Source organism: Pipistrellus kuhlii, unplaced genomic scaffold (genome assembly GCF_014108245.1).
Source record: "Pipistrellus kuhlii isolate mPipKuh1 unplaced genomic scaffold, mPipKuh1.p scaffold_m20_p_4, whole genome shotgun sequence".
NCBI classification, from domain to species: Eukaryota; Metazoa; Chordata; class Mammalia; order Chiroptera; family Vespertilionidae; genus Pipistrellus; species Pipistrellus kuhlii.
Window position 1 is genome coordinate 8,314,581 of NW_023425540.1, and position 26,740 is coordinate 8,341,320.

At 44.9% G+C, this 26,740-nt stretch overlaps 1 protein-coding gene across 2 annotated transcripts; it reads right to left on the reverse strand.

Moving 5' to 3' along the window:
• Window positions 1-1,949: 1,949 nt before the first annotated feature.
• On the reverse strand, window positions 1,950-19,164 carry HMGCS1 (3-hydroxy-3-methylglutaryl-CoA synthase 1). 2 transcript variants are annotated; one of them, XM_036411138.2, is made up of 11 exons: window positions 19,020-19,164; window positions 13,931-13,989; window positions 11,619-12,076; window positions 10,582-10,707; window positions 9,915-10,079; window positions 8,248-8,413; window positions 7,254-7,424; window positions 6,474-6,580; window positions 4,918-5,043; window positions 4,537-4,700; window positions 1,950-3,670 (listed from the first exon to the last, which is right to left on the reverse strand). In XM_036411138.2, the coding sequence occupies exons 3-11, from the start codon at window positions 12,064-12,066 to the stop codon at window positions 3,581-3,583; spliced, it is 1,563 nt and encodes a 520-aa protein (XP_036267031.1). In that variant the 5' UTR covers window positions 12,067-12,076; window positions 13,931-13,989; window positions 19,020-19,164; the 3' UTR covers window positions 1,950-3,580. The 2 variants fall into 2 exon arrangements, with proteins under 2 accessions (XP_036267031.1, XP_045427551.1); XM_045571595.1 differs by lacking the exon at window positions 13,931-13,989 and having other exon boundaries at window positions 19,020-19,042.
• Between the last annotated feature and the right edge of the window lie 7,576 nt (window positions 19,165-26,740).

Genomic DNA, 26,740 nt, shown 5'->3' on the forward strand with positions numbered 1-26,740 from the left:
ACAAGACTTTGCTAAGGTGGGTTGGCAGCTTTTGTAAAACTAAATTCAGTAATTCTTACTATTATTGCCTACACAAAGATGGACAAATAAGATTTGTTTTTTACTTGTAAACACTTACATTTGATCTTAGCCAAAAGGTCAAGAAGCGATGACTTGTAAACATTTAAATACAAATGCATTTTTTAAAAAATTATAAGCTAAAGCCCTGATGATCTAGAAACTTCCTGATTGGTATTCATAATCTCCTGCAGCAAATTATAGCCTGTACACTTTGCATGTGGAAGTCGGATCAACTATTTTCTTCCACCACCAATTAGAGGGAATAAAAGAGGAAGCTCTGTTCAATTAAGAGCAGTTGCTAGAAATCTTAAAGAAAGGATTCATGTTTGTGTCAAGATTACATAGCTCTAAGTTAAAGATCATGTTGCACCCATCTGGCATGGCTCAGTGGTTGAGCATCAACCTATGAACCAAGAGGTCATGGTTCAATTCCCGGTCAGGCCACTTGCCCAGACTGCGGGCTTGATCCCCAGGCATGCAGGAAGCAAACGATCAATGATTCTCTTTCATCATTGGTGTCTCTCTTCTCTCTCTCTTTTCCTTCCTCTCTGAAATCAATAAAAAAATATATTTAAAAAAAAAATCATGTTCCATTCCTTGTTCTGTTGATTTCCTCTTTCCTGTTTCTTAGGCCATTTCAAACAGGACAAGAGAAAGTATTTCAACTAAGTCACAAGAGGACCGAAGTGGTTGTTTGCATCTATTTGAGTTTCTTCTAGTGTTTAAAATTTTAGACTTATCAGTGTTCACAAAAATAAACAAAAACCCAGAAGGTGAGGGGGAAAGTACATGAATTCCTTTGAGAAGGGGAAGGATTCTTAAAGCCACATTCCCTAGGGTTCTAGAATTGGCAAACATTACCCTAGAGAACACTGGCCTTCTTCTGAATGAACCAGAGGGACAGGAGAGAAATGGAATTATTACTAAGTATTGAATCTAGATATGACATGGCAAAATGAGCTAACCAGTAACAGAAAATTAGGTGTACTCCCTAATTCATACAATCCAAGCATTGATAGGACTCAAATTACCTAGTCCTGTGGTCAGCAAACTGCAGCTCATGAGCCACATGCAGCTCTTTGGCCCCTTAAGTGTGGCTCTTTCACAGCCTGGGCAAGTCTATTTTGAAGAAGTGGCATTAGAAGTTTAAAAAATTTGGCTCTCAAAAGAAATTTCAATCATTGCGCTGTTGATATTTGGGTCTGCTGACTGACGAGTTTGCCGACCACTGCCCTAGTACAATTACTGCCAATGCAGTTCTCTGTAAACCCCGGGAGCACCATGGACAGGTACATGTGACCCTCCGGCTGGAAACTCGCTGGGCTGCAGAATTTTATCGGAATCCTAACTGCCAACTCTTAATCTCAAATTGTTTCAAGGAACACAAAGTAACTCTCTATATAAAAACTGACAGCAAGCCCAGTGTGGATGACTGGTTGGGCATTGACCTATGAACTAGGAGGTCATGGTTTGATTTCGATCAGAACACATGCCTGGGCAGCCTATCGAAGATTCTCTCATCACTGATGTTTCTCTCTCCCTTCCTCTTTCTGCAATAAATAAAAACCTATTAAAATAAAATTTATAGCAAAATGCATACATGCTATCACCCAATTTGGGACTTCCTAACTTTGTCTAAAGTATAATAATAAATTATCAGTATAAATCCCTCCACACCAGATGGACAGTTTCTTGAAGGTAAGACCATATATCTTATAAATTTTATTTCTGACTTAAGTGAGTGCCTTGTTTATATCACATTTTGGAATGTTTGTTGAATGATGAATGAATTGGTGAATGAATAAATTTAAATAACCCAAGTGCCCATATTTCAAGATAGATTGATTTCTTGCCTAAATGTTAGAAGAGAAAAAAAAGACGCAAATATCTGCCATATTTCTCGAAAACTTTATTCAAAGTTATTCACCTCACTGTCAATAAGGTGTACAGTTAATTCTGTGCCAGTATTACTGGGCCTGCCCATTGCTGGCAATGGACCTGAGACAACCCTTTTTCTGACACCAAAAGTTACTCTTTGCAAAACATATGGAACTCCCAATACTTGTGAAAGTATTGCATGCACCACTTTCCCACCAATCTTTAAATCTGAACTTCCATTATTAATCTGGATGTTAAAATGAAGTCATTTTAACAAAGTATGACTGTACAAATCAAAGTATCACTAGCTAATATTAGACAAGAGTATTTTACAAACACTACATTACATATTACCTTGCAATTTGAAACATTACATTTCATATTTGTGTGCGTTTATTTTTAGATAACTGAGACTTCACAGAATTTAACAGCAAATAAAGTTTTAAAAATTGAATTCTGTACATTAGTTCCAACTAGCTCTATTTTACAATCTATAAGGCTCATGTCATAGTTCAGCACCAAAAATACCTACAGAACTGTCTAGCCAGTCTTATGCAGACCTTGTGATGGTTTTCTTAAGGTGAAAGTCTGAGAAAATGCTTTATAGATCCTACTTCCAGATCTAAGTGGAATACTCATTTTGGCTGATCAAACTATGTAAAAACTTGGGTTTTACCTTTTTATTTTCATTAAACAGATTTTAAAAAAAGAAAAAGAAAAAGAATACTTACACCGTGAAGTTAGGGTGTCAGTCTTTCGGTTGCATTTATAACACTGACGCATCAGAGTAACTAGCGCCTTGCCCCATCCTTTCAAACATTTTTAAAAGGCAGCCAGAAAAATGTTTTATTCTTCAAAATAAGGTACAAAGAAGGACTGCAGCAACAAGCTTCCTCACACACAAGTTCCAGTAACATCTGTGTTTTTCTGCCTCGTCCAGCATGAATAGATTAGGGCCCGAGAGCCACCCTCAGAGCAGAAACACACCAGGCCGCCCTCCCAGGCCTGCTCGGGGCCAGTCTCTCCGCTCAGGGCCTCTGCAACCTCTCGCCACTGCTGCCTGGATGTAAAGCCACAGTCCAGTTTCCAAGAACCAGTTATCATCCTAACTCTTCTCTCCAGAATGTACAAAGTTTAAAAAAACTTGTTTTCCTTACCATTGTCAAACAGGGTTTGTGTACATCACATGTAAGAGTGCATTTCTTAAACTAGAAACTTTTTATCAAAAACCACAGGTACTTTCAGTAATCTCGTTTGTTCAAAGTATAAAATTCTTATACATTCAAAACAATTAAAATCGAAGACCATTACCTCTGCTCCTTTCTGCCAGAAACAAACGACTCATCAAACCACATTTAAAAATGAAGCATCATGCATACGGATGGCCGGAGAGGTATGAAGTTCTGCGGAGCCCTTAACGTCATGGAGTACGGTAAGCGCTGGCTAGACTCGACAGGAAGCGCATTAGCAAGCTGAGCAGAGACTTTCCCAAGAACACGATCGTTTTCCAGGCTCCATGTCAGTCACAACATTTTAAGCAACATGTAATCCTTTAATATTGTCCCAGACATCCCACTCCCAACCGTTCCCACAGACCCACCCCGCCCGGCCCCCGCGGCTCTCCCCCGCGGCACGGCAGCTCTCAATGCTCCCCGTTGCTGATGACAGCTGCTTCCGGCTCTGCCGCCGTCCCCGGGAGCCGAGGCACTTTCTTCGCGGGACTTGGAATGTGCTGAAAATCAACGGGAGACGCTGCCTCAGGTCACAGGGCTTTGAGTCATGGTGCCATGCAAGTTCCAATGGAAAAGCAGAGCGCAACCTTGGAGGTTTATGCTAAATATACGCTACATAACTGTTCACAGCGGGCACTAAACGTCCTTCTTTACCGTACGGTGAACTTATACAAATATTAACACAGCAAGAGAGGGGAAGGCTAGAGACCCACCAGACAGGCCTGTACTTGTTACACTGCGCACTCACAACCCAAATGCCAGAAGGCTAAGCTACCTAATTTGTAGAATAGCAAGAAGCAAGACTGTGTTCACCAAATTCCTGCTGAGGAGATATAATAAATAATTCCTTTGAAGTCTGGCTATGATCCTAGTCAAGCCATTTAACTTCTTGCCTCATCTAACCTCATCTCTAAAATGGGCATAATATAATAACCAAAAGGCCCTTTTGATAAGTATTAAATGAGAAAATGAAAATAAAGTACCGAGTCTAGTAGGAATTCAAAGCATAGCTATTACTGCCACCTCTTGGCAACTCTGGAGACCGCTTTGTCAACGGCCCAGAGAAGAGGTGAGGGCCACAACACCTATCCCTATGTCTCTTCCAAGATGTGTCACAAATGAGCCTCTCTCTAGACCAGTCTTCCCTTCAATTCTGGTATTATCAACACTTGAAAATGCTAACCACTTAAGTGTAAGGACTTTATAAAAGTGGGAAAGGGCACAGCTGGAACCCAAGCCCCAAGCCTGCTCTGAGTCTCTCTGCTTTCTGATAGTCCCTAAGCTGCTAAGCCTCAGGAAGGGCCCCCCACGCCCAGCATTTGGGGATAGAGACGTCCCCCCACCAAACACCATGCACCGCCTGTACCTCAGCGGCTGTGCTTGAATGCACAAGTCCTTCTCCGTCAGCCAAAGTGTCAGTATTTGGAGAGGGTCTCCGGGCGTAAGTCCTCCTGTGCTTTTCATCCACTCGAACCAGGTACCATGTTCCTTCAAAGAGGGAATCTATGGAACTCTGGGGAATGTAGTTGCCTGAAGGAAGGGTGGAGAATGGGAACAATTAGCTATGACACACAACCTACCTGGTACTAAACTGAAGATTTGCCTACTTTCCTACCATTTTTACCAACATCAGGTTTGTACTGAATACAGCCTCGATCTGTGGATAACCTTATCTTTATGTGGTATGTTCCATGTTGTTTCAGGCTTTGGGTGTATATGTGTGTATATGAACCACAGAACATTTTACCCAGGTGATGAGTGTCCTCTCTGAGCTTCATGCTTTCTGCAAAAGCAGCTGGTGCTACACACGTTCTTGAGTCGAGCCTCGATTTAAGGTCACATAGACTTGCTGTTATTTTATCAAGAGCAGAACCTAAAATAGTAAAGAATTCCAACATTAAGAGACTAAAAATAGCATGCCCAAAAGCCTAAACAAAGTGTTGCCAAATGTTAAGAAAAACCACTTCTTAACTTCTAGAACTACTGGCTATCATTTAGTTAAAAGATAAGATGGTATCTATCGCCCCAGCCGGTGTGGCTGTTGGTTGGAGCATAATCCTGTGCACCAAAGAATCATGGGTTTGATTCCTGGTCAGGGCACAGACCCAGACTGCAGTTGGGATGCATACAAGAGGCAACAGAACAATTTCTCACATCAGTGTTGCTCTTTCTCTCTCTAAAAATCACATCTAAAAAAACCATCTTATATAATAAAAGCCTAATATGCTAAGTATCTGGTTGTCTGGTCGGCTTTGCAACCAATCAAACCATAATATGCTAATGATATGCTAAGGCTGCTCAACCACCCGCTCTGACATGCACTGACCACCAGGGGGCAGACGCTCTGACCGATATGTTAGCTTGCTGCTAGGGTCTGACTGAAAGAGACAGGCAGACAAGCCCTGGAGCCCTCCCTCGGCCCCTCCCTGGCTGGCCAACATCCCAAGTCCCTCTCTGACCCCAACTGTGCACCAGGGGGATCCCTAGACCTGGCCTGCACCCTCTTGATATCTGGAACCCCTCAGGGGATGTCAGACAGCTGGTTTTGGCCTCATCCCACAGGCCAGGCTGAGGGACCCCATTAGTGCATGAATTCGTGCACCAGGCCTCTAGTATATATATTTAAAGATAAGATGGTATCTATCTGACAGCCTCTATAACCTGACTCGACACCTGTTCAGTGTCAGCCAGTGCACAAGTTTATAAACAGGTGAGGCTGAGACTATACATAACTTGTATTAGAGGCAGTTTTTAAAGCAGTGCCAAGTCTACCATCCCTCTTTCTGTTTTTCTCCTTCTACCAGAGAAGGCACAGAAATTTCCTTAAATATAGCCAAGACCATAAAGTTAGGAAAACTAAATTACTTAAGTATTAGCAAACAGTAAGAAATGATTTATTATTCACTCCCGTGATCAGACTCAATCATTAAACACTCAAAAAGCTGCCTGCCGTAAGTAGATATGCTTCCTTTCCCCTGACTACATGATGAGAAGATGAGATAAAAGGTAAAGTTACTTGCCAAAAAAGGAAAAACCAACACACCCTATCATAAAATAAGTTTAAACTGGTATTTTTTCCTCATTTGGAAGGGTGGAGAGAAGATATCCTCAGGCAGACAGAACTGCCCTTCACCCAGGAAAGGCAGATTCTGAGATGAGGGGAAACCCAGCTGTGCAGGAAGAAGCATTGACACTGAAATGCAGCAACGCTCTGTGGGACAGACCGAGCGTGCTTGAGAAGCTGCTGAACAGCCTGCCCAGAACAGGCTCCCACACGCTCTTGCTGACAGACGTGGTACTTACCTGGGGTGGCATCTTGGGTAACTTTAAGGGAGTAGAGGGTGGCAGCCAAGCCAGAGCCATAGGAGAACACGCCAATCCTCTTCCCCGCCAGCTGCTGAGGTGAGTACCTGTGCGGGGGAGGAGCCAGGAAGCTTAGCTGATGTGAAACAAGTGTGCAGGAAGCCCTAACCTGGACTAGGAGCCCGTCCTGTAGCCTGAGGGACCTAACCTGAAGCTTGATTTGATAGAACCAAGCTGTTCATCTCTTGGGGAGCGGACTTATGAAAGTTGTTTTACCGTAAAATAAGTCACTTTGTCAACCGTGCATTTCTGGTTCAACTGCAGGTCAGGAATAATAAAACCATGAGAACAGGAGCCAGAAAAGCCAGCGTGTCCAGCCGGTGTGGCTCAGTGGTTTAGTGTTGACCTATGAACCAGGAGGTCATGGTTTAATTCCCAATCAAGACATATGCCTGGGTTGTGGGCCTGATCCCCAGTAGGGGGCTTGCAGAAGGCAGCCAATCTATGATTCTCTCTCATCAAAGATGTTCCCATCTCTCTATCCCTCTCCTTTTCTCTCTAAAATCAATAAAAATATGAATTTTTTTTAAAAGCCAGTTTGACATGAAATACTACGGAATAACAGCAGCCTCACCCCGTATATTCTTTAAGTCAATGGACAATGTGCTGTAGAGCCTGGAAGCACAGGTTCCATGACCTGGCACCGAAGCTGGTCTTAGAATCCTCACATTCCCCGAAAGAGAGGAGTTAGTAGCGGAAAGCTACTGGGAAGATACTTACTGGGCCAGAAGAGAGGCGAGGGAGCCGTACACGGAGGACGTGTACATGTTTCCATTCTGATTGGATACGAGCAAAGATGCCTTCGTTTTCTGATTAAAGAGGTCAGAACTAGCCTTCATAAATGCCTTTTCCACATCTCTATCAAAGTAGGTATCTTCTAATTTAACATCCCTGAAAGATATGTAAAAGACAGCTTTAGTGTTCAAAGACTCCATGTTTATTGTATTAGTGTACCTCATTACTATTCTAATCTCCAAGTGTACATGATTCTGTTCTTTATGATTCCATTTGTTAAAATCCAGGTAGTAGCACACTAATTGATAGGGAAGACATTAACAGTTGTAGACAGAGAATCCTTTTTTCTCAAAGTTTTAATAACCAAGTTAAGACAACTTGCTGCTAATGGGCTAATACGCCCACTAAAGTGTTGCAGTCACCAAAAAGAATATACTATTTTGAGTCCATAACAATGTCTGTTGAGTTAGGAGAATTATTGTATTACAGGAGCCAAGTCTTAAAAGGTGAGTAGAATTTCATCAGATGGAGAAGTGAGAGGTGAGGAAAAGCGGAAGGAGGGTGGCAGTGAGCCTGAACCATGGGGAAGCTGAGGCAGACTCTGACAGTGACAGTGAGCAGATGGATCTGGGGCCCTGGGCTGGGGAGAGGCAGGAGGAGAGTGAAGAGGCTGTTGTAAATACAGGCAATGGTGGGCCACATTATCATGCTGTAAGGGCCCTATGTTAAAATTCCTATTATCATGATGGCAGGGTGCCAAAAAGGGGAAATCAGAAAATCTGAGTAGACATGACTCAACAATTCCTATAGGTAAGCCACCTGGGACTTGGTTTCTTCACTAATGATACAAATAGGTTAAACTAGATTACTTCTAAAATCCTTTGGCCTCTAAAACTTTCAGGACTGTACAAATAAGTTCAATAGATAGGTATAAGAAATGCTGCCACATAGGAGGAAACCATCCTAACACTCCCCTTACCCAAAGGCTTCCAGGCCTCCGTAGATGCTATTTTTGTCTCTGTTCTGGTCATTCAGGAAGTCATTCAGCATCATCCGAGCCAGGGATTTCTGAACCAGTTTACAGTAGGGTGAGTGGAAGATCATGAAGCTGAAATCGTTCAAGGTAAAATCTCTATCATTTCCCTCTGAAAAAGAAATCCGAAGACACTATGAAATTCATATAATTGACTATGAAGTTTTATTTTTGAACCGGGCTAGGATGTTTTTATATCTTTAAATCACAACCAAAAATATACTGTACAATGAAATACCTGTGTGTTTAAAATGCTTATCAAAAAGACAACCAGAGATAGAATATACACTACCATATTACTAGTTTTCAGTGATAACAGTAAAAACCCATGAGTGGATTGTGTAATCAAAACAGTGGGTCAGAGCTAGGAGTTTTTTATCTTTAAAAATTATAGTTTAAAAAAAAATTAAAATAGAAAATAAGCTGCATAATTTGCAGCATGGATAAGCAATTTCATGATACTTTCCTTTGGGTTTAGCATACACAAAGGATGTAAAGTATATTTCTTACTGTGTCCTAACAGTCATAGAATCGCTGTACCTTTAAATACAGGCTGCTCAGTAGTACCATTTTACAGACTGCAGCAATGCTGCTTGTCCAGAGCCAAGAGGTGTCTGAATATATTTCTAACCCTCTCTCACAACCTCAAAACCAAAGCTGGACTATGGGAAAAGTGTATCTTATCTGATGATACTGTGCGTTTTAACAGCACTGACTCAATACTGCCCTTTTCCGTACCTCAGAACTCCTCCGGCTGAGCCTGTCTCATCCTGGAAAAGACATGCTGTATCCAGCAGAAAAAATAGCAGCTACGTCTATTTTTTTCCCTAGTCAAAATACATCCCGTTTTTAGGCAGTTTGTACTGGTCAGAAAGCAGTGCTTGAATTAACACCTGGAACTGTGCTGTGTCCTACTGAAGTTCAGACTGTCATCATGTTGTTTTATAGACAGTGTGCCACGATGTGACTATCCACTCCCACGCCTGTAATCAAGTTACTCTGCGAAGTCTGCCACCCTTTTGAGCGGTCACCAAAGACACAGACTGCCTGTGGTTTACCAAATGTCCCAGAGCGTGTACCTGAGCTTACATCATGATTACTTTTACTCTAAAAAGCTATGCAGTTTTGAAAAAGCTATTCAACCTAGAAAACTATTAAAAAATATACCACTGGGGAGAAAAAAAAGAACCTTTTCAGGGTTAAAGATAGAGATAATGACGACATTAAAAAAGCAAATATGAATCTACAGGTCAAATACAAATGGGAGGAGAAATTGACCTTCTTAGTTTTCTCTGGACACAGCCACAAACTAAAACCTGTGGAAGTACCTTTCACAAAAGATGAACAAAATTCAAGCTACTTTTTACCCTACTTTTAATCTTCTTTGGGGATAAGTCAGCCTAAGTACTTTTGCAGAGGTATACTCATTTCCAATGCTTACCCCTTTCCCTAAATTACACACCTCAAAACTATAGGAAATGCCACTGGGCAAGTGAGGAAGACATGGTTAAAGGACTCTGATTGATGAAGGACGCCCACGAGCAGTTTCTCGCTGATGACACCCAGGCGGTCGTCCTACACGGACCAAGCTGAGGAGAGCGGCGCACACCCACCTTTCTGCCACTGGGCGCGGATCTTTTTGCGGTAGACAGAGTAGCAGCGGTCTAGCGCACTGAGGTAGCACTGGATGGAGAGTTTCCCGTCCACGACGGGATATTCAGAAAGCATATCAGGCTTGTAAAAGTCATAGGCATGTTGCATGTGTGTCCCACGAAGTCCTATTAGAACCGAAAAGGAAGAGGTCCATGGATTTCTGCTTCTTGATGTCGTCATGCTAGCAAGCATTACTGGGCCCTCCTTAACTAGTCGACTCTCGCCTCTTGCAGTATGAGCATCCCACGGTGAAGCCAACAGTAACTGAAACAACTGTATCCGCAATAGGCCTAAGACTCCTTGGATATACGTTTTCATGCAAGCTTCATAAATCTAATCAGTAGGCTACAATTGTTTTACTATACTGAAATAAAACGTGACATTTGCTGTGTGACTATGGCAAGTGCTTCCTTTAAGTTATCACTTAACCCCATTTTACTTCTCTGCAAAATGGGCATGACATTGCTCTCCTCATACAACTGCTATGAAGACTAAACATGATAGCACATATAAAGCACTTAGCAAGTAGTGTCTGCTGTGAATGACCACTCAGTAATACTAGCTTCTATTTTCAAATTTCTCAGAGTATTGTGTTAATTCAGAAAAACAAAAAACATTCCTACTCACCTCGTTCAAAAATTAAAGGAGCGTTTGGCCCAATGAGCAGAGCAATGGCTCCGACGCCACCTGTCGGTCGAGCATTTCCTGTGGCATACACAGCAATATCTCCCGCAACCACCAGGGCATACCGTCCTGAAAAACAGCGTCAGTGCAAAAGATGATCTATACTGCAAATATTACACATGGGAACTGAAGTGTTCCATTTCCCCCAGAATATGCTTTCCCCAATCTTTGGTAAAGAAAGAAAATGGGCCCTAACCAGTTTGGCTCAGTGGTTAGAGCGTCGGCCTGCAGACTCAAAGATCACAGATTCTATTTCGGTCAAGGACATGTACCTTGGTTGTGGGCACATTACCCAGTATGGAGTGTCCAGGAAGCAGCTGATCGATGTTTCTAACTCTCTATCCTTCTCCCTTCCTCTCTGTAAAAAAAAAAATCAATAAAATATATTTTTTTTAAAAGAAAGAAAATGGGCCCTGGCTGGTGATGGCTCAGTTGGTTGGAGCGTTGTCCCGTATACCAAAAGGTGTCTGGTTCAATTCCCAGTCAGGACACATACCTAGATTGAGGGTTCGATCCTCAGTCAGGGCAAGTAAAGGAAGTAACCAATTGATGTTTCTCTTTCACATCAATGTTTCTCTCTCTCTAAAATCAACAAAAAGTAGATAAGGATTCAAAAAAATGTTATAAACTTTGATAAGGTAATATCCTACATGATAAAGATAATAGATTCATAATGCAGGTAAGCTGAAAGTCTTAGCTATCTTCCTGAACATATTCCAACAAGCATAAGTGATAACGTTTGCATACAAAATTAATTAAAAGGTCACCTGGGTCCTGGATTTGACTCCAATCAAGGGCACATGGCTGGCCCCAGTATAGGGCGTGTAGGAGGCAGCCAATCAATGATTCTCTCTCATCACTATCTCTCTCTCTCCTTCCTCTCTGAAATCAGTAAAAATATACTTAAATAAGTAAATAAAAGGTAATCTGGGCTTGTTCATCCTCAGAGATTGCTTCTTTGGAATAGAGACATAACGCACCATCCCAGGAGCTGGACTCGATCCAGTTGACAGCATTGAAGACAGCAGCCGTGCCTCCGTAGCAGGCGTTCGTGGTATCTATGCCTTCCACATCCGTGTTCCCAGACTCCTCAAAGAGCTGCATCAAGTTGGACTTCACTGACTTGGATTTGTCGATGATTGTCTCTGTTCCGACCTCTAGCCGCCCAATGCAATCGTAAGAAAGGCCATTTCTCTCCATGAGGTTCTGAACCACAGTCATGCAGAGAGAGTTGATGTCTTCTCTATCCGTGCAGAAGCCCATCCTGGCCTGGCCCAAGCCAATAGTATACTTCCCAGCATCCACACCATCATATTTTTCCAACTCAGCTTGGTCAACATACTGAGAAGGAAAATAGATCTCAAGGGCAACAATCCCCACATCTTTTGGCCAGGAGGCTTCTGCATTCAAAGGAAGTGACCCAGGCATGGTGCGAGAGCTTTAGGAAGAACAGAAGAACATCGTTTACTTAACTCAACTGTTAAGTTCAAATTTGAGAAATCGACATTAAGAGTTCAATTATCACCTAAAATGTAAGTTTACTTTTAAGTTCAGCATATTTACTTAGGACAGTCAATTTTAAATATAGCAATTACAGTAAGAATGAAGTACTATTATTCAAAAATATCATCTTTCATAAAAGCTTGCACTTTATTCAAAACTAGACATCGTTAGATTTAAAATATGATTATTGGAAGTAAAGGAAACTCAAATAAGATTCTTCCATGTTGTAAAGAACTATGTGATGACTCTTTCTCTCTCCCCCCACCCTATCCACTCTCTCTAAAAATCAATGAAAAAATATCCTTGGGTGAGGATTAACAATAAAATGTGTTTTTATTGACTTGAGAGAGAGAGAGGAAGAGAGGGGGAGAGAGAAAAACATCGATGTAAGAGTATACCATTGACTGCTTCTCTCATGTACCCAGCTCAACCTGGGCATGTGCTCTGACCAGGAACAGAAATGTGATTTCCTGGCTCATAGATCAACGCTCAACCATTGAGCCATGCCAGCCAAGCTCTTTGTAAAAAAATATATATATATATATATATATTAGTGATTTTAAAGAGAAAGGGAGCGGAAAGGAGAGACAGGAACATCAATGAAATCATTGATCGGCTGCCTCCTGCATAATCCCCATTTGGGGATCGAGCCTGGAATCCCAACATGTGCCCTGACTAGGAACTAAACCATGACCTCCTGGTTCATACATTGACACTCAACCACCGAGCAACATTGGCTGGACTAAATATCTTCAAAGAGGATATTTTATCACAGCTCTGGAAACCTTTAAAGCTATCTTCCAACAAGAAAGTACCAACAAGACTCAAGTCTGTTCTAAAGGGAAGGCCCAACCCTCCGGGTGAACAAAAGGAGCTCCAGGTCTTATTTCTAGGACACAAAAGTGACCATTATGATTCTATGAGCATCTTTAAAATGAAGAACTGGAAAAGGGGGAGGAAGGGAAAGGCAGGGAAATTAGCTGAGAATGCTGATGTGAGGACAGCCCGGCCCATCTCCTGAGTGGCCGGGCCAGGAGGGACTTCAGCATCAGTCACCAATGCTGATGCAACCTTCTACATGAGCCCTCTGCCTGCCCTCTCCCCCTGCCCTCGGCTAATCTGCCTTTGTAAAGATGCTACTGAAAATGTTTCCAGCTTTCTTCTCTATTATTTAGGGTCAGCCCTTTGCTAGAAAAGGAGCTTCTGGAGAGCAGGAACTGTATCTTGTTAATCACTTGACATATGGTGGAAGATGAATGTAGAATAAATAAGATTCTACTCGCCTGCTAATCTAAAATCAGTAATAATCGTAGGAAATCATAATTATAAAGCAAAAAAGCAGAATCATAAGTGAGGAGCTCCACAGAGAAAAAAAAACAAAAAACAATAGCCACAAAAGATTAGGTTATTGGCTCAAACAAATTTACAACCACTGTCCAATCTCATAATCATTAACACCCATCCACTGCCCACCGGGCATCATCTGAGGCTGTAATCTAAAAAGCACTGATGGCATACATGCTTTCCTGTGATTTCTTCTGATTAGGCACTATGCGTGGTTATGGTTTATTATCTAGACTTTTCTTTTATGAGTGAACGCTAATTTTCAATATTCGTTCTAGATTTTTACCATTAGTCCATTAAACACAAAATTAGCATTAGCTAATATTTCCAGCTAGGGTGGGGCACAGCTGGGTGGCACATAGGAATGGTGACGTGCCCTGGGATAAAAGTTAAATTCTCCCTTACTGTCGAGGACACTCCCTTAGCAGCATGACAGGGTGCTTACCTGTGTAAGCGACAAAGAACTTCAGTCTCCAGGTCTGTCACTGTTTCCTCCTTCAGGCACTAGGGATTTCAAAATAAGAACTTTGTTTAAAGTCATAAATTACCACATGAATTCAAATAACTACTTCACAGTGAGTTAAACATTTCCTTATCCAATTACACAATGTAGTAGAGTTTGACCTTGCTTAGAACAAATGTTACCTAACGTTTATAGATAAATCTTTCCTCTTTATTAGCTCTTACAAGGGCAGGTTCAGTACTAGGGTGTGGGTGTGGGGGGGGGGGTTTGAGGAGGGAGAGAAGGAGGGGCATGCAGGAGGCAGCCCATCAATGATCAGGAGCTGTGGCTTTCACAATACTTTGTGCCTCTTTGAGCGTAAATGTCCTCATCTGTAAAACGGAGCTAATCAATACCGCCCTCCTGGCTCACTGTGGGGGATTGTTGAGAAGGTAAAATATGTAACATAAATGATCAATGCATTGACTATTCTAGTTCTCAGGATTTTTCAAACAAAATACCTATCTTTCTAGCAAGATGTAATTATCTTCATTCACTCACTCATGCTTCTAGTTTTCAACTCCTCGGCATTCAGCCACATTCACTTGCCCCAACCTTTTAGAGTGAGTTCCCCTTAGTGCTTGTATTGAAAAGACAGGCATTTGACACATCAAGACAAAGGAACATCAAAATTTATCAACATTTAAACTGAGTGGCAATAGTGCAGAATCTCGGAGGGAAGGGGGAGAAGTGAGGAGGTAATCAACCAAAGACTTTGTATAAAAATACGCACAAACTAAGGACACAGATAATAGGTGGGGAAGAGCTGGGTGAGGGTGGGGGGCAGGGGCGGGTCAGAGGAGTCAATGGGGGAAGGAGAGAGATATTTCTAATACTTTCAACAATGATTATTTTAAATAAATAAATAATAGAGTGAAAATAAATGGGATGATGACCTGCAGCCTTTCCTTTACTACACCTGTGCTGTACGGTTGTTATTTGAGACAACAGTTCCTGTTTAAGTTTCCTTTGCCAAGTACTGGCCAATTTGGGATTGGCCCAGAGACTACAATGAGATGCTAGTCAGTAAAGCTTTACTTTCTTCACATCATTAGATCATTTAAGAGCTCTTCACAGACTTCGTACCTTTTACCTCATTACATTTAACCTCACCTCCCAAAACAAACCAATCCTGCCCTCTCCAGTGTGGCTCAGTTGGCTGGGGCGTCACCTCCGTGCACCAAAAGGTGGCAGGTTCAAGCCCAGGCCAGGGCACACATGGGAGGCAGCTGATCAATGTTTCTCTCTCTCTTCCTCTCTCTAAAAAGCAATTTTTTAAAAAAGTTTAAGAATCCCAATTTTTACAGCAACAGAAAAGACTACTATATTCCAAAAAACCTATTTGACTAAAGTATTAAATTCACACTTTGAAAAATAACCTATTTTTGTTCTTTATTATCTCATTTTATGCTTTTGAAGTCTGCAAATGAAACAGACCAGTTCTCACTGGGGGTGGGGGGTGTTTCTCTCTGTATGTTGAGACTACTTAAACAGCAGTAATATTTCTTCTTGAAGCCATGGATGTATATGTATTCGACACTATTTGTGCCAAGGAAATTTCCCCTAACTGCTGATATTCCTCCTTTCAATTTTAATTATTCAAACTGGGGAAGAAGGAGAGCATATGAGATCTTGCTCCCCAATATACGTCATCATTTTGGCTCAAATAAACGCTTATAAAAATTCAAAAGATAACAAATAAATGGGCTGGGCATGAATGTGGGGAGAGGGGGGAGGGGAAAGCGAGGCGGGGAATGGAGGTGGGACAGCAGGCACCAGGCAAAGAAACAGTGGAGAGTCACAGAGGGCTGCCGGCTCCTGGGCTCCCAGGAGGAGGGGCCCGGTGAACTAACGAAGGCAGCCAATGCCATCTGGGAAGAGTCCACGGAAAGGGATGAGGCTCTCATCCTCTGTCACTGCTCGCCAGGCTCTCTATTCTGCCCACGGCAGCCCTGCCGAAGCCTCCACCAGGTTTCTCCTAGAAGGGGTTTGCAGAGCAGGTGCCGAGCGAGCAGCCTGGGTCAGGACCTGCGTGGTTAATGAATCACAGCGGCTGGGCAGGTTACCATAAAGAGTGTTTGGAAACTCCTGAGGGGCAATGGGTCTGGCAAAGATTAAAATGATGAGGCTGCCTGGTTCCGGCCAGCAGGCTCCTGCAGCCATGTTTTTTTCTGGGGGTTAGTCAGTGTTCTGAATTCCCCCTGGCTCCCCTGTACCCTGGATTCCAACAGGCGGTCAGAGAATTCAGCAGGACACATTTGGGTACAAGATCAACTATAAGCAGCCACATGGTGACCTGTTCACTATTACAAGAGAGGAATCGAAGCATTGAGAGTAAGCTGCCTCCCCACCACAGGAGCGAGCAAGCAAGACTGCTGTGAAGAGCCTTGCCTACGCGTACACTCTGGCTGGCTGGCTAAGCACAAAACATGGATACCCTGCTGACCCCGCCTCAGTTACTGGCCTGCTATCAGAGACTATACTCATATTTCAATACCTCCTTGTTAGATCCTCTTCCAGGAAAGTTTCCTGGAGTTTTCTAACTCCTGCGGCAGGCACGCCATTCACACCAGTCTCCACACTCTCCTCTCAAAAGAAAGCTATGCGAGTCCTCCTACCCACCCTGGCTTCTAGACTCCTCTTGGGGGCAGGACTGTATTTTTATTCTTTTGAAATCCCTTTGAGACCCTGAGTAAAGGGCTCTCAACTGCCAACTTTTAAGGGGCTGAGTTTGGAGCTGTAACAATTACAGGACAAAGCTTATAGATTCAAGTACTTGTAGCAGCCCTCACTAGAAAGTTCTTGTGGCTATCCCTTTTAAGGCAAGCTGCAGCACAAGAGTGTTCAGAAAATGAGCTTTCTACTGTTGTTGTTCAAAGCAAATGGTAGATTCCCACGGTTCTCAGATCCTAACCCCCCAAATGTAAGGAATCGAAATAGAATCAGAAGAGAACATCTGTTAGTCTTCCAATCATTCCCACATGCACACCCCCCCAAATATGACTGTGAGCTTGAAGGATCAGCTGCTCCTCCACTGCTCTATGCTCAGCTGACAGACAGCGAGTGAGCACCACATGCCAAGCACTAGGATGAAGAGGTGATTAAGAACCGAGTCCTGCCCCCGCCCATTAGACGGGGCGACACGTTTCTCAACCTTTTCAACCTATAACTCCTTCTTGAGAAACATAAAAATATCACACCCCCCTATATTTGGTTCTTTATAACCCCACCTAAAATTATAAGCCTTATATCCCTGTCTAAGTGAAACTAGTGATTCTGACATATAGCCCATCAAGCTCCTCCCTCCACAACTGTCTCCCCCCTCACTGGGTTCCACTGGATTATGATTTTAAATAATTCCAGGGTACCAAGGAAACACGGTACATCGACATCAGGGTTCTGCATCTCCTGTGAGAAAAGCTATCTAAAATACGGACCCAAGATCCTCAACATCCATCCCAGTTAAGAGAAACAAGATGTAAACGCATTTTGGAGGAATATTTACGTGAACAAGATCAAAAGCAAGCCTAACCGATGACATGGCCTTCTATGGCCTCAAACATCATATCCATTTAGCTCTCCCCGAAGGGAAACGCCCTCTCCTCTGAGAACCGGAGTTACTGACTAAGGTAGTAGTAGTGGCATGGAACTGAACTAAACTGGAACTGGAAATATGGCCAAACTTAGGCGAAACCTACACAGGATAAACACACACACACACAAATGTCTTACTCCACCCCCCATAAAACATGCCATTCCTGCTCTTCTAGTCCATATGAAAACAACTGAAATTTTAAAAATCAAGTTTTGATCAGGGAACGAACACCAACTGCTTAGGCGTCTCAAGCTGCAAAGACCCCCCTGGTCTGCCTTCTGAAGAATCTGTGCCACACAGGCCCACACTCCGTCTCAGGAGGAGAAGCCGGTTAGCTGTGTGAGCACCTCCATTCGTCTTGATTTCGTCATTTATCTTGCTATTCCTTTTTCATGACATCCCTGACGCAGCAGCCCTCGCCCTGCTGCAGCAGGTTGGCCAGAGCACCAGGAGGAAGGCCTGCAGCTGACCTGAGCCCCCAAGAGGCCCGAGAACCCCTGAGACCAAGGCCGCAGGGGCAGCCTCGCTTTAGCTGTGGTCCAAATCCCTTCTCCAGCGTGGCTCTGAGCAATCCTCTCTCTCCCGCTGGCCACGGCAGGGCATTCGCTCTGAAAGGCTCCAGACACTTGCTTTGGAAATGTCCTTGACTTTAACCCAAAACCTCTTTGTGTGTGAAGGCCCTGTGGGCGCCTGCCTGCCCATCCATCACATCACCCCAGCAGGTCAGGCTGGTCCTGAAGCTATCACAGAGAGGAGGTGCAGGAAACCCTATTTTTGAAACGGGGCGTACAAATTATGGAGGCGGGAGGTGGGAGGCAGGAACCTGGTGTCTGAAGCAGCACACTGAGCAGCAGGCGAGGGCAGCAGTGCCCGGCCAGGTTCATCCCGGCCACGGTGCCTTCCTGGCCCTGCGCTCGGGGGGGAGAGGGGGGTGATGCTGCCCACTCTCCTTCCTCCCATCAGCGCCCCCCGAGGTGGCAGGACACACCCCCTGCCAACCCACAACCCAAGGGTGATCGTCCCCATCCCCGGGCGCCCACCTCCGCTCCCTGAGGGCGGCAGGAGCGCCCCGGCCGCCCAGCTCCGGCCGCGGCCCCTGCAGATGCCCACGCCCGGCGCCCAGCCCTCTCTCTCGGGGGTCACGGCCCCTGCCTGCCCTGGCACCTCCACCTCCTGGCCGATGTGTCCCTAGAACCCATAACCTTCAACGCCCTTTGCCCTCTCCCCTCCGCAGCTCGCCAGCCCTCCCCATGCCCCGGCCCCGGCCCCTCGCCCGCCGCGGGGGGCCCAGATGCCCGGCTCGGAGCCTCCCGGGCAGGTCCCCTCTGCCCCAGCCGGACCTCCTCGGGCCTAGTCAAGGGCACCGCCTCCGCCGGCCCTCGTCGCGCCCGCGGCCCCTCCGCCGCCCGGCGACGGCCCTCCGCGCGGGGCACTCACCCAGAGGTGACCGGGCGGCGACTCGGCGGACGGAGCGAGCCACGAAGGCGCAGGGCGCGGCGCCTCCCCTCGCCACCGGCTTTATAGCCGCCCACCCGCCCGACTCCGGCAGTGCCGGGAGGCGGCGGGAGGCGGGGCGGTGGCGCAAGCAGCCAATCGCAGCCGGCAGACTAACCCGGCGGTGCCCGCCCCCCGGCCCGGCTCCGACCAATCGGGAGGGAGGTAGAGGCGGGCGCTCGCTCGGGATTTTCCCTCGTGGCTGGAAGGGCGGGAGGAGGGGCGGTGTCCGCGTCGGAGGGCAGAGGAAGTGGGGTGAGAGAGTGACGTCGGGTGGCCCGAGAGCCGGCCAGCCAATGAGAGCGCGGCGCCAGACGGCGAGAGCCAACGGGAGCGGAGTGAGAGGCTCGGCGGCCAATGGGAGGCGAGCGAGAGGAGACGGGGACCAATGGGGCCTCCGCGTCCCACCGCTGGGGAGAGATGGTCCAGTGGTCCTCACTGGAGAGTCGGTCAGGTTGCCTAGCAACCGGAGCGAGGCTTCAGCTGTAGGATTTCTGAAATACTTGGTTTGAATTCGAGCTTAACGTTTTCTAGCTTCCAGAGCAGCCAAGTGCGCCTGCCTTACAAGTGAGAGCAGAATATGCCACTCAGAACTTGTAAATCTGTAAATACTCTATTTGTAAATACCCAGTGTTGTCACCTCTTTCAAAACTAGCTTGACTTTTTAAGAGATGCTGGTGGGGCAGTTCTTAACTCAGCCTAAGAAGATAGTGTGGGGTTAGGCAGCAGCGAGGAGAGCAAGGGCTGTGCCTGGAGAAGGGAAGTGTGATCTCGGATTCTGGGATTTTTGCTCTCCAATGCACTCTGAGGATGGGCTCCATTGGGGCCTGTTTCCCACTGTTTCTTCTGAGCTTGATATGTGGTAGGTACTAAATATAAGGTTGTTGAAAAAAGGAAGACACCCCATAATTCTCAGTGTAGGGAATCCACAGGATAGGGGCTGTCTAGCTCTCCCAGAAAAAAGAAAAAGAGAGAGAGAGAGAGAGAGAGAGAGAGAGAGAGAGAGAGAGAGAGAGAGAGAGAGAGAGAGAGAGAGCTGTAACTGAGGAAATTGTTAGGCCGAGGAAGGAGGACAGAGTGGGGGGATTACAAATTTATTCCATCGTCCGCACACCAGGTGGCTGAGCCTGAATGGCTCCAGCACCCAGGGAAGGCAGTCAGCGACTTTTAAAGGACTTTTGGTGGGATTTTTCTGGGCGGAGACTTCTTTATGCATACTCGGAGGGGAGAGAATCGAATGTGGTCACCGCAAGTGAATGTCCACAGTGAAGTGATCTGAAAAGCCAGTTCCCGGGGAAGAGGTATCAACTCAATTGCTTGACCAATCCTGATAGAAACCACTAGAATTCTATTTAGGAAGCTCCAAAGAAGGACCTTAGGCCCTTAAGTTAGGCTCTGCCTCCTCTCGTCCTCAGATAGGGAAACCCTAATACTTAGCTTTGGTGGAGGACCATGAGAGTTGTTTGTATCTCTCACCCTTGAGTTGGGAAACTGTTGATAACAGGTCACTTATGTGAAAATTTATTATCTGCTATAGATTCTAACCTAGTAAGAGACATTCGCAGCAGCCAAGTAGCAAAATACATTGTAGATGAAAGGGGCCACATGCTAACCTGACAAGCTCAGGGGAGGCCTGCATGGTGGTCTTGCAAACTCAGAAACCTAAAGTCACAAAGGATGGTCTGAAATTAAACTTTAACTAAAAGCAGTTTTGTGGGTAGTTATGTCCTGACAAGGTCAACCTTTAGTGTCTTAAATGAGCCTATCTGTCTTTTTGCATCTATGATAACATACCCTTGAAATGTCTGGGTAACTTGTAACTCTCCTTTTTCCAGACTCCTTGAGGCACAGCCTAATGTGCTCATCACCAGGACAGATACCACAGATTCCTTCATTATCGTGTTAATTGTTCCTGCACCCACCTAAGTATATGTCTATCATTTTACTTTTTACCTAATCCCAGGGGTTTCCCCACTTTGCTTTCGCCCGCCTCTCTAGTCTATCACCAGTGGATTTCATGTAACCCACCTAAGTCTCTTCCTTGATTGCAATGTATAAATACAGATGTAATCCGCCCTTCTCCGGAGCATTATTTCAGTTTGTTGAGATTCTGCTTCCTGGCATATGTCAACAGTTTGGCTTAAATAAACTCACAAAATTTTTTTTTTATAGGTTTCAATGGTTTTTTTACATTAACAACATGGACAATGGAACCATTATGAAGTAGTGACATTAAGTTATTTGGGGGAGAGGACCACTCAATGATGGTTTTCTCTCCATAATATTGCCTTTTTGTTCCAGAATCAATGCCATTGCATACCTTCCTGTAGTAACTAGGCGATAAAGGGAGGAACACAGCCCGGTTGTGATCAACAGCAATTTTGAGAGAGGAATTGGACATTCCTGGCATGCTGGAATGCATTGAAAGGCTGTTAAGGACAAAGAGGACATAGCTGTGTCCTTAGAAAGGGACAGCAAATAGTTCCAACGACGGGAGTACACACGGGAAATGATCAGCCAGATAGTCACGAGGATGATCCCGTGCAACAGGAAATTCCCTCGAGGCACAAACTGTCCTTTCGATCAAATTATTCTTCAATTAAGCAAAGTGAACATGGTTATTGGTCATTGGATAGCACTGAACAATGAATAACAAAATTGGTTTCTGGTTAAATACAGAACATATCAATTGAATTTTAAAAGCAAGCCTCTGAGATGCTGTTAAATATCGTAAGAGATTATTCCAGGCCCCACAAATATTAGGCATGGCCGTGCAATTGAGAACAAAGTATACATATATTTATTTTAGGAGTGACTGTACGATTTGTTTGGTGTGTTTTTTAGCTGCAATTTGACACAAGCTAGTGAAGTCAGCGTTGCACTTGAATGTGCATTTTAAGGCATGGTAAGATGTGTGTTTTATTGTATTGTTTCTAAATTGAATGCCAAGTAGTATTGGCCAAGCCCTGTAGATGCTATGCATCCAAGCAAAGCATGATTTATTGTTCTGCCCTACTGTGTGTGTGTGTGTGTGTGTGTGTGTGTGTGTGTGTGTGTTTTCAAATTATAAAAGTAAGCTTAATGAGAAAGTTTCAAAGGTAATAGAAGTGAGCCGGCTGGGCTGCATAGACTCAGGAAACAAGTTACTGAAGCAAAAGAAGGGCCCTTAGCGCCCAGGAGAGGGGAAAGCAAAGGGAAGACACCTGCGGGGAGAGGAGGGAATGTAGAAGGCGGGGTGCTGAGCTCCGAGAAGGACAGCGCTAATCTGCCCTATTTTGAAAGGAACACAGGCTTCTCAAAAGGCAGGAACAGGTAATGATAACATTCAGTATTATAAATGCATCCATTGAATCAATATTTACTTTTTTACCTGCTCTGTGGCAGGGATTGTGCTAGCCATATGCCATCCAGCAAGGCAAACCCTAGCTAGCTAGCTACAGGTGTTCCTTGAGCATTTGAAAGTGAGGTGTGCTAAGACTGTAAAATACACACCAGATTTTAAAGACGTGGGGGGAGGGAGCAGGCAGAAAGGAAGGAAGTATCACACTAATAATTTTTATGTTGGTTACATGCAATGATAGTATTTTTGTTATATTGGGTTCAATAAAATATATTCTCAAAATTAATTTCACCTGTTTCTTTTTAGTTTTGAATGTGGCGGCTAGAAAACATAAAACGACATAAGCAGCTTCCATTTGTGCCAGACAACTGGAAGACAGACACTGTCCTTTAAGAGTTCAGAGTCTAAAGAGTGGAGGAGAGAGAAAGAAATATTGCAAAGGTTTCCAGCCTCTAACTCACTAAAGAGTAGGAGCGGGCGGGTTGGGAGGACCCTTCAAATTTGTCAGTAAAGGTATGGCCATCTGTTCAGGTGTAAACAGCTTTATTTTGCCCCAATATTCGAGCAACTCAAAATTGGACTCCCTATCCGGGCTATTTCTCCCAAAACCTTCCACTTGGCAAAGTGGCATTGGGTTTTACATCAGAGGAGGGGGCTCAGCCCTACTTGTGGGTTCTGGTACTGGCCTCCCTTTGCTGACCAGGACCCGGCCATGGCTGTCCCAGTGCTGCCGAATCCTAAGGCTTCACCGCTTTCATCTGATGCCCTACCCAGGAGTCTGCCCTCAGCAGCCCGCAGCTGTAGGCTCCCTCAGCCCTGTTTGCAGCAAAAGCTCACAACCCTGCCAACCAGAGGTTCAGCTCTCCTTTCCTCTGCATGACACAGAGCTTCTGTAATCTTCCCACCCGACCCGGGAACTGAGGGGCCTGCCCTGCCTGACTGCACAGTGACAAGCGTTCCATTCCAAAGTGGTCTGGTGGGTCCCTCTCTCCAGAACTCACCTCCCTGGAAAGGTCTGAATGAGAACTCAATTGAAAACCCTACTGATTTAGCACTCCTACCCCAACAATCCAGTGGTTTCCAACACTGCTCCCCTCTAGGGTTTGACCTCTCACCCCTCCTCTTACCCATCTCTCACCCTTGAAAGGGTTACTACTGTAGGGTGATGCATGAAAAGCAGTTTTTATTTTATCTATTTATTTTTTAAATCCTCACCTGACGATATTTTCCCCATTAATTTTCTAGAGACAGTGGAAGGGAGAGGGAGAGATGGAGAGAAACACTGATGTGAGACACGTCAATTGGCTGCCTCTTGCACACACACCCCCACCCCACTGGGAATCGAGCCCACAACCTGGGCATGAGCCTTTTACTGGAATCAAACCCGGGACCCTTCAGTCCACAGGCTGATGCTCTACCCACTGAGCCCAAACCAGCTAGAGCTAGGCAGTTGGTTTTATTTCAAGGATAATTGGATTCAAGAAGTCAGTTGATGTCGTTTACTATTACTTCTTCATTGTTCAAAAAATGGTTTCCTTGGCTTTGGCATTTTTCTCAGAAAGGCTTCTTCCTTGCTTAAGATTCCCCCTACAAAATAGGAGACAGATAGGCAAACCCCTTGTCCCATGGAGCTTACTTTCTAGGGCAGAGGTCGAAGGAGAAACACACTCCCGCATTTCTCCTCTGCTCCCAGTGCTCTCCTGCAACACTGCATTACCTCTGACACCAGACGTGGGTGTTCCACACATGAAGCAACTCTTTGATGCTAGCTGGCGTTCTACGACAACTCAGTCCTGACATTATTTACCAGGAGATAGCATCAGACCCCACAGGCTAAGGACCCAGTCCTACAAGACTGCTTCCCACTCCAACCCAAATCAGATGCCAATCAAAAGTGTAGGTGATTGTTACCCAGCGGCATGGCTCAGTGGATGAGCACTCACCTATGAACCAGGAGGTCACTGTTTAATTCCTGGTCAGGGCACATGCCTGGGTTGTGGGCTTGGTCCCCAGTGAGGGGTGTGCAGGAGGCAACTAATCAGTGATTCTCTCTCATTATTAATGTTTCTATATCTCTCTCCCTCTTCTTTTCTCTCTGAAGTCAATATCTGTAAATAGAAAAGGCTAATATGCTAAGTGTCCTACCGTTTGACTGTTCGACCAGTAGCTATGATGTGCACTGACCACCAGGGAGCAGATGCTCAACTCACAGGCATGGAAACATGGAACAGATGGATGACTCTCAGAGGGAAGGGGGGAGAAGGGACAGTGGGAAGAGATTAACCAAAGATCTTATTGCATATTAGAGGCTCGGTGTACGGATTTGTGTACCAGTAGAGGGTCCCTCAGCCTCAGCCTGGCCTGCAGGGATTGGGCGAATCTGTGCAGGAGGCTAATATGCTAAGTGTCCCTCCGACTGGTCACTATGATATGCACTGACCACTAGGAGGCAGACACTTAATGCAGGAGCTGCCCCCTGGTGGTCAGTGTGCTCCCACAGGGGGAGTGCCATTCAGCCAGAAGCCAGGCTCACAGCTGGCCAGCACAGCAGCAATAGCACTAAGGACACTTCAGGGGATGTCCACCTACCGGCTAGCAGGCCTAAGCCTGCAGGCGGACATCCCCTGAGGGGTCCCAGACTGTGAGAGGGTGCTGGGTAGGCTAAGGGATCCCCAACCCAGCCCCCAGTGCACAAATGTTGTCCACTAGGCCTCCAGTTGGTTAATAACATCATATAATTGCTGGTGTACAATTTTATAATATACTGTCTGTGTACTCAACTGGGAGTTCACTACCCAAAGTCTAGTCTCCTTTTATCACCTTGTAATTGACCCTTCACCTTCTTCATCTGAGTCTTCTGTAAATTTGTCCTTGTAAAACCTAGAAAAATCACGTTAGAATGGCATAGACCTGTTGAGGTTGAGGGGAGGCATGTGGAGGACATGACTGTGTAACATTCCTGTCCTCCCTGGGCTTATCCTTCCATCTCACTGGGAGAAAGAAGTGACTTACCTAGCGAGAGGCTTTGGGAGAAGACAGCAGCTATGTCCCCTCCCCCCTGCTTGGAGGAGAGGCCTGCAGAGAGGGGTGGTCTCAGTGGCTCTCTACCACGGTGTAGTTTGCTGTAGCGGCTGAAAGAGGCCTGCCCTGGCCACCCATGGCCTGTGCCTGGGAGGCTGAGTCTGTGATTCTGGAGCACAGGGTTAGGAAGCCCACAGATTCCACACACCTACACCATGTCCTTCACCTTGGCTTTCAAAAGCAATACTTAAATCTCAGCCCACAATTGTTTCAGAACTTGACAAGAGAAGAGGACTTTTCTATTTATGGTCCCTCAGACTCCTAACAGATTTATACAAATGGTTCCATATGTACTTTCAGAGTAAAATTGTAAAAGTCTAATATGTATATTTTGCTGCCCCAACCAGGAAAGAGAAAACGCCCAGTAACTTATTTTTTTAAATATATTTGTATTGATTCAGAGAGGAAGGGAGAGGGAGAGAGAGAGAGAGAAACATCAATGAGAGAGAATCATTGATCAGCTTATCAGCTGCCTCCTGCATGCCCCCTAGTCCTCATATGCCCTAATTGGGAATTGAATCATGACCTCCTGGTTCATAGGTTGATGCTGCTGATCAAATATACCTTCCCTTCAGATAACTGGTTATATATGTAGGTGGTACTGAGAGGTTGTTATCGCTGTATTTCCTCCCTAACAAAAGTCTGTTCCTGTTGTCTCCTACCTTTTGGATATATGGCTTTTTAGAAAATCCATGTATGATTATTTTAGTCAGTCTTCACTAGGAAGCAAAGGTCAACATATGCCTATTGTGGATGGGAAAAAGGGGGTTCTATGGAAAGTAACTCACAGACCTGGAACTTTTCTTTGTCGGGGAGTAAATTTTATTGACTGTATTGGAGTGACATTGGTTAGTAAAATTATATTGTTTTCAGGGGTGCATTTCTATAAGACATCATCTGTATATTGTCCATGTGTTCACTATCCAAGTAAAGTCTCCTTCCATCACCATTTATACTCTTCTACCTTCCTCCACTCCATTGCTCTCTACCCTGTTTCCCCAAAAATAAGACAGTATCTTATATTAATTTTTTCTCCCAAAGTTGCGCTAGGTCTTATTTTCAGGGGATGTCTTATCTTTCCATGTGCTAGGTCTTATTTTCGGAGGATGTCTTATTTTCAGGGAAACACAGTAATCACCACACTGTTGTCTGTGAGGCCTGTAACTTTAAAAAAAATAAATTTTATTGATTTTTACAAAGAGTAAGAGAGAGAGATAGAGTTAGAAATATCAATGAGAGAGAA

Bases quoted from the DNA above. Each gene is read 5' to 3' on its own strand.
- HMGCS1 (XM_036411138.2), bottom strand. From the start codon at position 12,066: ATGCCTGGGTCACTTCCTTTGAATGCAGAAGCCTCCTGGCCAAAAGAT. The intron at 10,708-11,618 runs GTGCGTTATGTC...GCTGTTTTTCAG, and splicing joins CGAGTCCAGCTCCTGGGATG to GACGGTATGCCCTGGTGGTT. The intron at 3,671-4,536 runs GTACAGGCGGTG...GTTGATTTTCAG, and splicing joins ATTCAAGCACAGCCGCTGAG to CACATTCCAAGTCCCGCGAA.